The following is a 12248-nucleotide window of genomic DNA, read 5'->3' on the forward strand; positions in this document are numbered from 1 at the left end:
GCCATGGAGAATGGCATCTTTCTGAGTTGACACTCGTCTCTCTCACGCGGACACTTCTATCGCGATTTCGTTTCACCCAACAAACGTTGACCATTCACGCGCTTTCTGCCACATCTATACCACATCCTTGACCGCTGATTAACAATGAAGGAGTTACTTCTCAAAGAACTTTAAACATCCACCACACCACCGTCGGTATGCCATGACGTCAAAGGACACTTCCAGGCCTTTTGCCGCTCGATCGTCCGCTATAGCCATAACTTTTCATCTCCTTGTCCGTTCCGGAAGTCAATGTTTTGTTTTTCAATATCAAACGATCTGTCCCACCTGCCTTCTAAAGCTAATTCTATACCACTCATATTGTGTCGTCTGTCTATGATTGTCGTAATGCCCGCTTAATACGTCTACAGCATTTTTCCATATTTCGAATCCCACCTGCTATCTCGGGTCAGCGTTTTCTCCTAATGCATTGCAATACAAGCTTTATCGTGTTGATATCCTGTTGGGTAACATCGGGCGCTCGCACAAGCAAACAACGAAAGAGAACAAAATCATTGGTTTTATTCGCTTATCTACCATCTAGCATCTCCCACTAGACCAAGATCACACGGCTATTTGTGCTTCTGAAGTCCTTTCTCTGTCGGTTGCTGATTGGCTGGTTTCGGCAGACAATAGCGTGCTCTTTTTCTGCGATCTACTCCCGCCGGGACCGTTGCGGAAGCCCGAGGAATAAGCGGGGCGGCCGTTGAAATTCGACATGACCCTACTGCCAACTTCTTCCGGGGCGTAACCATGGATTATGCTGAAGACCTTGAATCCACAATAGAAAGGAGGAAAAACAAAAATGAGAAAGAGGGCAGCAAGTATTAGACACAAATAAGAAAACCTTATTTGATGAGCAACAGAATAATTATACAGTACTTGTATTGCACTTGGCATAGAACCGATGCACAGATGCTGTTAAAATTACGCATGTAGGCCTACTTCGAATCAACAAGCGTTCCAGAGGACATAACAACATCATAAATACATCATGTACATTGCTTGATTTTTTTTTTCTGTCAGTAATTCGTGTACTATCAATAGGGCCACGACACAACTTCTGTCATAAGTAGCTTTTGATAAATGTGTATACTTTGTAACAGAAAACAAAATGGAGCGCACCCATATCATTTTCTTCTTATATTCTTCCTGCACCTCATGAGTTGACAGTGTGTACATAATTTCTTTCAAATACATGTCACGAAAGTCACTGAAGCTGGCTGAAATCTCCCTCCCCGTCCCTCACCCCCCTCTCTTTCAATATATATATATATATATATATATACAGGGCTCGACATTAGCGGTGGCCCGGTGGTCCGGGGCCTCTAAAAATTGACGTCGGGCCACCAAATTTCAAAAAGGCTATCTTTTGGTGGCCCATGATGGGCAACTAAGATTCAAAATGGATAGCTATGTTGTCTTTTATTTGGGGGCAATAAATTCCTTTTTTTTTTGGGTGACTAAAATTAAGTTTAAGATTTTAGTGGCCTTAACGGGCCACCAGAGAGAAAGAGAGAGAGAAAAAAAAAAAAGTTACGTATGAATATGTACATAATGTATACCAATGTATAAATACATTAACAACAACGACGATGGACTCACTTTGGGCAGAAAGAGGAGCGAAAGAGTTAGCGTAGTGCAGAAGAGTATGAGCCCAGCGATGATGGCGTAGCTGTAGCTGCTATTCTCGGCTAGCAGGAAGGAGAGCGGCACACCCAGGGCACTGAAGATGACGACGGTGTAGACCGACAGCCCGATGTACCGGCTGTCATTCAGCGCGGGGATGCTGACGTTCCTACAGAGAGAGAGAGAGGGAGGAGATAGATAGATAAATAGATAAATAAATTAGATACATACATACATATATGTACACATACATACATACATACATACATACATACATACATACATACATAGACAGATAGATAGAAAGAAAGAAAGAAAGAAAGAAAGAAAGAAAGAAAGAAAGAAAGAAAGAAAGAAAGAAAGATAGATAGATAGATAGATAGAGGAGAAAGATATGTTAATAAATATTAAGAGAATGAGACGGACAGAGATTATTATAGAAGAGGTAGATTTGCGAATAGATAAAGAGAAGAAAAGAGAGAGAGGGAGATAAAATAAAATGTATGTGTGTTTGTGTGTGCATGAGTGAGAGAATATGTATACGTATATGTTTTAGAAAACGCATCGTGTAAGTGTAATAAATGCGATTTATTGTATAATCAAAATAATCAGAGTCCAAATACAAAATAAATCAAACAAACAAAACAAACAAAACTCTGCCCGTTAACCAAATTTCTGTGCAGGAACAAAGAAGCACGAATTACAATGCCTCTTAATCATAATTATTCGTAATGGCGAGGGAGCGGCAGCTCCAAACAAATCCTCAAATATTCGAGAGTCATAGAGGTGTGACATGAACTGTAAACAACGCATTTACACATTTAATTCTTTGAAATAGTCTTTCAAATGATAGAAACGCAAGTATTTCTTGAAATAAAAGTTTTGTAGAAGTAAGATTTCGACACCGTGTAGTTTATAGGTCTTGTCGCGTTCTGTGCAAGCCTGTTTCAGTTATAATCCGTGCCCATGCTGATCAGAAACATGGAGGCAAAGAGACAATACAAACAAGACAACGAAAAAAAAAAAAAACTCGAAGAAAAACATCCACAAAACATGACGGTATGAGCACGTAGTCATACGCCACGGGCTAAAGAAGAGGAGTTTGCAGCACATTAACACACAGACACTGCCGTTACAGATTTGGAAAGCAACAACAAAACAGAAGGGAAAGCTTTATCCCCCCCCCCCCCCCTAAAAAAAAAAACCCAAACAAACAAACAAACAAACAAACTGGTGACACTTGACATAACATTTAAGTCATTCCGTCGAGTGACAGAGTGGTGATTACACCTGCGATAATTCATGTCATGAAAGACAGACCATAGATATTATCACGACTGAATCTAAATCCATTCACCCCCGCCTCTCCTCCCCTTATTAACAAAAAAATCAGTTCCGTCATGCAACTGGAAAACAGAAATCGGTCAAGGACTCCACGTGACGCACGGGGTTCGTTCACGGTGGATGGCGAAGCTCGTGGTCGTCGGATCCAACGAGGACAGCGGAAATCTGGAGCGCGAAGTCGTCACTGCAACATTGTTATGAATCGACCAAAGCCATGTTACAGTGCCGACGTCAAGCGCCAGACTCCCCAGGGTGAATGTGAGAGGGCGCTGCTACAATTCCAGGGGTCATGCTCGCCCGACCATGAAACTTTCCTTCGGCAATAAAGGCGTAACGTTCCCCTGGATATATTTCCACAGTCCCTGGAGTAATCTGCGACTTGTTTCGTCGACGGCATTAGAATTTTGTGCTTTTCAATCTTTGCCCAAGACAAAACAAGTTCCTCGCTTGTTGATGGGTAAATCATCTAAATAATAACGCTACGTTTTGTTCACCAAGCAAAGAACGAAGTAACAAGTTCAAGACGAAGTGAGAGAAACAATTAGATTCCTGAATATAAAAAGACTCGAGTCAATTAAAGAGAATTTTGAGAAAAGTAAAAAAGAACAAAACATCTTAATATTCATAACAGTCAAATAAATGATCATCTATGCTTGCATTACTTCGCAAATGGTCTCCAAATCATACGTATGCTGAGTATTATAGTTTATGACTTGTACCTTTTACAAATTGTTTACTATATAATTTGTCAAATGTAAACTTACGTATTACCTTTCGTTGGATGGAAGTAAAGTATAATTACTTATGTTCAGACGGAGATACTTAACCTGCAGGATACGCTAACCTCGAGGATAAGCTCTATGGGGCGCCAAGTGTCGCACGGTCGATTTACGAAATCGACCATGCGACACTTGGCGCCCCATAGAGATTATTCTCAAAGTTAGCTTATCCTTGAGCTTAAGGATCACCATCTGAACGTAACTAATGAATTGATAATTTAAAATAAAATCAAAAGACGATAGCCAAATTGGACTTGGGCCGTTATCATAATATGCAAGTATTCAAATATAATCTGTGGCAATCTCAATCTGCTTCGTATCACAACAGCAGTGATGAGTGATAATTAAAAGTAATGTTTTTGAATGTTTTGTAGATGAGCAGACACGACATACCAATTGACATGCAGCAATGAAGTGTTTTTGATATAACAGAGAAAACATATCAGTTCATCAAGTAAACATTTCAAATGCATGACCAAAGTGCCTCATTTTTCCTAAAATGACACATTGTTGAACTGAGCTCACGGCCGTCAAAATAGTGGCCAGGTGTTTCTTTCTAATAGGTAAATACAGAGCTATGAAATAATTCTTCTTCATACAATGTTAAAAGGGCCCTGAAATCCAAATGCGTGCTGATTTGTGTTGATTTATGATACCTTCAACATCACTTTCGCGTTAAAACAAATATCTAGAAACATTCCATATATTTGTAACGATTTTTTCTTCTATTTTTCTTGAGACTAGCCGGGTTCACACGTACATCAATTAGCGGGATACAAATCTCGAGATTTGCATCGCGATCGTCATCCCGAGTTTTTTGCACGTGTGGACAGAAAAAACCCGAAAATTAGCGGGATAAGCATCGCGATGCTAATCCCAAGAAATCTTGCGCTGGTTCGCCAATTAGCGGGATAATTGGCCCCGCGCTGGTACGTGTGAACGGTCGGGATTAGAATCTCGAGTTTTTACATCCCATCATGCAATGCGCACATCACAACAGCGAGGCCTCTGCGAGGAGGTCCTTCACCTCTTTGGAGAACAATAACAACAGCGCGCGAACCACACCAATGACGCGTAAAAGACAATGGACAAAGGAAAGTGCGCACAGGTGGTGATAGAGAAGGGCACTGTGTGACCCAGTTTGCAGGCTTTGCTGTTATCTCTATCGGCAATTAGCGGGATAATTCGGTACGTGTGGACGCTCGCCAAATTAGCGGGATACCGATCGCGATCGCTATCCCGCTAATTTGGTACGTGTGGACGCTCGCAAAAAAACTCGGGATGAGCATCGCGATCGTCATCCCGCTAATTTGTACGTGTGAACCCGGCTATTACTTGGGAACGTCCACAAAAAATTCTTCCAAACTAATCAATATTAATATTCTTGACATGACATCATCTGTCAATCATTGCTGAAGTACTGAAATGTTAAACAAAGGACATTGGAATGCACCTTGCTCTCGACTCAGCATAACTTGCATGTTTCTGTCATATTAATGTGACTAACAAAAGACATGGTGAGGGAACATGCAAGTTATGCTGAGTCGAGGGGAAGGTGCATTCCAATGTCTTTTGTTAAACATTTCAGTACTTTACCAATGGTTGACAGACGAGGTCATCTCAAGAATATTAATATTGATTAGTTTGGAAGGATTTTTTTTTTTGTGGGCGTTCCCAAGTAATCTGAAGAAAAATAAAAGAAAAAATCGTAAAAAATATATGGAATGTTTCTAGATATTCGTTTCACCACAAAAGTGATGTTGAGGGTATCATAAATCAACACAAATCAACATGCATTTGGATTTCAGGGCCCCTTTAACATTGTATGAAGAAGAATAATTTCATAGCTCTGTATTTACCTATTAGAAAGAAACACCTGGCCACTATTTTGACGGCCGTGAGCTCAGTTCAACAATGTGTCATTTTAGGAAAAATGAGGCACTTTGGTCATGCATTTGAAATGTTAAATTTGAAATTTAAATTTTGCAGATTGTATAAACCTACAACACATTTAGCTGTCATGAGTCCGTTTCTGTCTAAAGAGAGACCTTAAGTATACTGGATTGCTAACACTAATACACTGAGTATGATGCACAAAACACCCGTCCACCCGTATCTGTTCTGAATTGGAAATGCATGGAAAAATTCTATTCCCTTAGTTGTCTTGCACACAAGTTATAAGAAAATAGCCGTCTTCAAACTCTACTTCACTCTGTTTGCAGTCGAACCTGTCTTCAGCTATTCTCCTAATCCTCAGGGTTTCAGGAATCTAGAATCTAGAATATCTATAAACCATTGCATCCCCCACCCATACTCGAAAATGTACCCATAGCTCTTTCTCCGTGCGAGACTCAAACGTATGGAGTGGAATATGCAAACAAGCGCCATCTTCACAGACAGCTGATCCTGCAGAACAAAGGGTTTTTCCTCCCTACCGCTCAAAAAAAAAAATGCATATGGCACTGAAACCTCCCGAATTCCTCGACAATATTTACTGACAAAGATGAAAACGTAACTCATTCTCCCCTAGCAATCCTCATCGAACGAGATATCTCTTTCGACGAAACATTCTGAATACAAACTCTTGTGGCAAGTACTCTAACAGCTCGAGACCTCTTCTTCCTTTCCCCTTCGCCAGTATTTCGTTCTCTCCACAAGAACGTAAAGGAAACAACAAAACAGGAACGTGTCCCTCTCCGATCAACTGTCGGATTCCAGGTAGTTCTTTGGAAATAGATATACTCGGCCTGCATGGCAACACAATTATTATTCGCTGTGCATTGGCGAGAATATTGGGATGGAAAGCTAAAGCGCGCCGTGTTCAACTCTCGTAGTCTCCGAACTTCATCATGGAAATGGGACGCAGGATGTTGCTCGGGCACGTGACATGCTTGACTTGAGATGAACCGGACGTGCCGAGGAGCGAGGTAATAGATCAGCGCATAACTTGGTTTTAGATGCTCAAGACGTGAATCCGATCATTTATTTTTCCCGCTATATCAATTTTGATTGAATTTTTCCCTCCGAAATCAAAGAGGTTCGGATTCGCGAATCATGCATTGCACGTTTCGTAGTAAACAAGAATTGAAGTTTTCTTTTGTTTGTTTTTTTTTTTCCAGGGAGATGCAGTGTTCTAGCAGAAGGCAGTTCACAGTTAGCGGTGGTTAGCAATGAACTCTATGAACACGGATTAATCCTCTCATTAGAGGAGTGGTTGAAAACAACGAAGCAGAAAGTGTCATTTTACATGAAAGTGCTGCATAAATGGCTTTTGTTAAATTGGTTGAAAAAATATATAAGAATTCAGCTGTAAATTCCGAAAGCACCTATAATTTATTGCATCAAAATTTTCCATGAAGACTTGTCTTTTTTTTTTTCAAATACCTCATCAGACACAAGTCAATTTCAAGAGAAGGTCTGAAATGACCTTTATTTGCACATGCTCAGATTGTAACTGTGAATTGGCTTGAAGGACAAGTTCACCTGCATAGATATGTGGGTTTTGTGAATGCAGCAATATTAGTAAAACACATCAGCGAAAGTTTGAGGAAAATCGGACAATCCGTTCAATGGTTATGAACTTTTGAAGTTTCTGCTCAGTCACGGCTGGAAGAGAAGACTACTATAGCTTGTGATGTCACGCTGTGTTCAACGATATAAAGAAAGAAAAAAAGAAAATTCAACACATTTTCACTTTTCTCGCATAACAAAAGAACACGTGACTTCTCTCTTTCAGAAAGTAAAGGGAATAATATTAACCTTGACATACGTCAGTAACAAATCGAAGAAATGTGCACTTTATTCAAAAGGTAAAGTTTTGTGAAATTCTCTTGTCATTTTGCTTACATCGTTGTACGCATGTGACATCATACACTGTGGTAGTCTTCTCATCCATCTGTGACTGCGTAATTCATAACTTTTGAACGGATTGCCCGATTTTCCCCAAACTTTCACTAATCAATGTGCTCTACTAATATTGTTACCCTTACTACCACATGTATAATCAATGAAGATGGACTTGTCCTTTAATGGTAAGGCCCGGGGTTCGAGCCCTGCCATGACATCCGTACCCTTGACAAAAAATCTTTAACTACAGTGTTCCTATCTACACAGGCTTGTGTGATGGGTAACTTGAAGAAATGGAAAACTCAGTGAACAATCTTGTGGTAAATGAATTTGATCTGTGAGCTCAGGCACGTGGTATCGAGGATAGAGTTCTGTCAAGAGTGTAGGAATTTCACTGACCAGGGTAGTGATGAATTGTAAAGCCATATAAGGACCATATCGGCATAAAAGAGGTCCCCGTCCTCTTTTTCTTTTATTATCAACATGATTACTATTGCTATTGCCATTAATATCACTATTACTCTTACTCTTACTATTACTACTATTACTTTTCCTATTACTATTGGTTTTTCCTATTACTATTGCTTTCACTATTGCCATTACTATTGCCATTACTATTACTTTTACTTTCACCATTACTATCACTATTAGTATCATGATCATTGAAGTAGCAATATAAACAGTAACGACAATGAGGAAAATGAATTAATTGACGTAATTCTGGCAAACTGATATAAATATTATTATCATTATCATCATCATCATCATCATCATCATCATCATCATCATCATCATCATCATCTCTATGACTAAGTTTCGAGAGCTAGCGGATCAGAGATACCAGAGACGCCCTCCACGTGCTCCCCCGTTACCTGGTTTGCCAAGTGATGAAGGTTCCAAAGACCAGGAGCAGACCCTTGTATATGAAGAGCGTCCAGATGAAGTACTGCTCGTGTTTACTGTCGCAGTTATGCTGTTCCGTCTTGATGATAAGGTTTGGTCTGTTTGGATCCGTCTTCACGTGAAAGTGAATGATAAGTAGGATTCATAATTTCATGATTCATAAGTAAAAATGAAAGACATGACACGACAAATTGAAACAATGATTTTTTTTTTTTTTTTTTAGGGCGATATATTTCAAAGTAATATCAACTCTCTGTTTGAGTCATCCTACCCATATTGCTGTCAAGGCATTATTATCATAATTCTTACAATCATCAATAATCAGAACAAATGTTGTTTTCCACATTGGAGTTAACATAATACACAAATGATGCACAGGACAGAGTGGATCGGTGAGAATGGGATGCAAGAGTTTAACTTTGGAACTGTTTAAACTCACGAGCGCAGCGAGTGGGCTTAGACTGTTCCAAAGTTAAACGAGAGCATCCAATTCTCACTGATCCACGAAATAGGCCTGTGCATCATTTGTGTTATAAAATGGGTCCGTAAATTCATAAAATACAACCATTTTCCCCATTATGCGTCCGGTACACCTACAACACTATACAAGACTTGAGCCACGCATTCGGATTTTACCTAGCCTTTTGTCAAGGCCCTCTCGCTGTAATGGGCGAGCGAAGCGAGCCCAGCCGAGCGCGCCAGCGCGAGGGCCTTTTGAGATCTGCTTCACACATTATTATTCATGACACGTGAATTCTTCTGAATACTCATTTTAATGGCTTCCAGTCAACCAATGGAATGGCGCGCTCCCCGCATCCTCAGCCTTGGTGGTCATGCCTGTTCGCATGCATCACTGACCACCCGAGTAGGTCTGCCACGGAACTCTACACACTCTGTGTGTAGAGTTCTGTGAGGTCTGCGGCAGCTGCGTGCATTCGCTCTATTCAAATCGGGTTCGAGCAGACAGACACGCTGATTGGACCCCGACTTTTGCTCCCGAAATCGGGGAGCAAAAGTCGGTAATTCAAAGGGCTAACAAAAGGATGCGAAGCAGATCTCAAAAGGCCCTCGCGCAACCCCACTCAGCTGGGCTCTCTTCACCATACAGCGAGAGGGCCTTGACAAAAGGCTAGATTTTACCGGACGCATGGCTCAGTGTAGATCTGTACATATCAATGCATGACAATTGACCAATCAGACTGCAGAGATTCTAAAGCCCATTTTATAATCATTCATGATATCATTGTTCGAATTATCATAATATTATAAGTATCGTTATTATTAGCATATCGTCGTCATTGTAGTCGTTGTTATCATTATTAAGATTATTTCCACTGCATGTGGTACTGCTAGTCGATTCTTTCACCATCTTTGTGTTCATCATTGCCATCAGAATCACCCTGAATTAATTCCCCGGAAGAAAGGGGAAACAGTTCTAGGAATCCTCGACAAAAGGTTAACGACGCTCTCGCACAATGACTTTTAGAACTCCCAATTCACAGATGAGATTTATATTAGGCAAACCAACATCATGGCCCTGCCACGGGCTTGTAAACAAAAATAAAACCCCAACCAACAGCCAACAATAACTTTCTGCTCATGGATGTTTTGGGCGTTCATGTAAGGATTGCTATTCCTTACACGGGTTGTGAATGCAGTCACTGGCGTAGCCAGGGGGGAGGCGATGGGGGCGGTCGCCCCCCCCCCCCCCCAAGATTTGGACCGGGGATTTGCGAGGCGGAAAAAAAAAATGCGTGTATACTGTATGCATGCACATGAAGCGGGTCTCCTTTTCAACCTTCCATCAAATAAGATCATATTTTTTCAATATTTCATTCAAAGTGTGCACCAGATCGTTGGAATTCTTTTTTTTAATGATTTTCCATATATTCCATCAAATATGCGTATATACGAGATATCTCAATTTCAACCTTAAAAAGGCAAACGCTCCATCGTATACGGGAAGGGTGGAGACAACACTCCCCCACGCCTTCTCCCTGCTCGCCCCCCCCCCCCCCATGCATAGAAGTAGACTGTTGCTACACTTTGAAAATAAAAAGTTTTCAAAATATGACACAGAATGTGTGCACCAAAACGCTTAACTGCAATCAGAAATATTATACAGAATCTCCTTCCACAGACTTGCTACACTTCTCTTCTGATTGAAAAATTTCCAGATATTCCAACAAAAGTGTGCGCCAGATTGTTGAATTTCAGTTCTAAACGCTTAAAACTGAAAAAAAAGGGCTCCCTTGAATATGGGAGAGGTATCTCGCCACCATTCCAATTGCTTGTTACCCACTTTAGACTTAGTACATTTTTGGGAATGACAATTTCCGAATTTTCCACAAAAAGTGTGCTCCAGATCATTTTATTTCAATTCTTAAAACGCAAAAGCTCCGCCGAGCGGGAGGGGGAATCCCCCTTCCCCTAAGCTCTTCCTCACTAGACTTTGTACATACACACAGATGATGCACATTCAGAATAAGAGCTAAATTTCGTGATTTTAACACTTCGATGAAAAAGTATTGCACCAAAAATTTGCACCAGATCACTGGAGTTAAGGTCTGAAAATGCAAAATCACCTTCGTGTGGGAGGGGAAATGCCCCTATCTACACTCTCGTGTGCATGCTTTTTCTGTTTGATTGCTGAACAGACAGCGTTCACGATATTCAGTGTAAGAATTAATGCAAGACGTTTATTTAAATAATACCATCTTATAGCCATATTGTTCGATGATAATCGACATGAAAATATATTGCTACTTTAAACAAGTGGGACTATTTCAAGTCGATAAAACACGCAAAAACACGCAAAACATGCATCAAATTGCACCATTTGCAACATCAAAATGCAAAAAGTTCTCACCCTGGGAGGGGGACACCCCCTCCCACATCCTCCCCTTCCCCCTCGCTCGCTCCGCTCGCTCGGGCTCAGTCGCGTTCATGATATTCAGAGTAAAATTTAATACAAAACGTTTATTTAAATGATACTATTTTATATATAATATAGGCAAATTGTGCAATAATAATCCACACTAGAATATACTGCAACCTTAAACACGCGGGACTGTTTCAACTCGTTAAAACACGCAAAAACATGCATCAAATTGCACCATTTGCAACATCAAAATGCAAAAAGTTCTCACCGTGGGAGGGGGGACACCCCCTCCCACACCCTCCCCTTCCCCCTCGCTCGCTCCGCTCGCTCGGGCTCAGTCGCGTTCATGATATTCAGAGTAAAATCTAATACAAAACGTTTATTCAAATGATACTATTTTATATATAATATAGGCAAATTGTGCAATAATAATCCACACTAGAATATACTGCAACCTTAAACAAGTGGGACTGTTTCAATTTGATAAAACGCGCAAAAACATGCATCTTAAATCGCGCCATTTACAACATCAAAATGCAAAAAGTTCTTACCGGGGGAGGGGGACACCCCCCTCTCACACCCTCCCCCCCCCCTCCCCGCTCGCTCGGGCTTCGTCGCTTCGCTCCCTCGCAGACTAACCGCCCCTCCCCCCCCCCCCCCCAAGATCAAATCCTGGCTACGCCGTTGAATGCAGCATCATTAATGGCACGAATATAGCAGTTAGATATTTGGAAACGATGCCGATGTATTCAAAGTATACACATTATACGGCATTGATATGAGAAAAGAAGCGTGATATCCAAACTAGCAATAGGTATTTGATAAAA

At 40.8% G+C, this 12248-nt stretch overlaps 1 protein-coding gene across 1 annotated transcript in view; it reads right to left on the bottom strand.

Annotated features, from left to right (window-relative positions):
* Nucleotides 1–603: 603 nt before the first annotated feature.
* The window catches only part of LOC140235197 (gamma-aminobutyric acid type B receptor subunit 2-like), a 96758-nt gene continuing 85113 nt past the window's right edge, over nt 604–12248 (bottom strand). The window contains exons 13-15 of the mRNA XM_072315231.1: nt 8510–8652; nt 1645–1837; nt 604–810 (exon numbers count right to left, since the gene is read on the bottom strand). Coding sequence (XP_072171332.1) covers nt 604–810; nt 1645–1837; nt 8510–8652 — 543 coding nt within the window. The remainder of the gene's footprint in view (nt 811–1644; nt 1838–8509; nt 8653–12248) is intronic.

Source organism: Diadema setosum, chromosome 11 (genome assembly GCF_964275005.1).
Source record: "Diadema setosum chromosome 11, eeDiaSeto1, whole genome shotgun sequence".
In the NCBI taxonomy this organism is placed as follows: domain Eukaryota; kingdom Metazoa; phylum Echinodermata; class Echinoidea; order Diadematoida; family Diadematidae; genus Diadema; species Diadema setosum.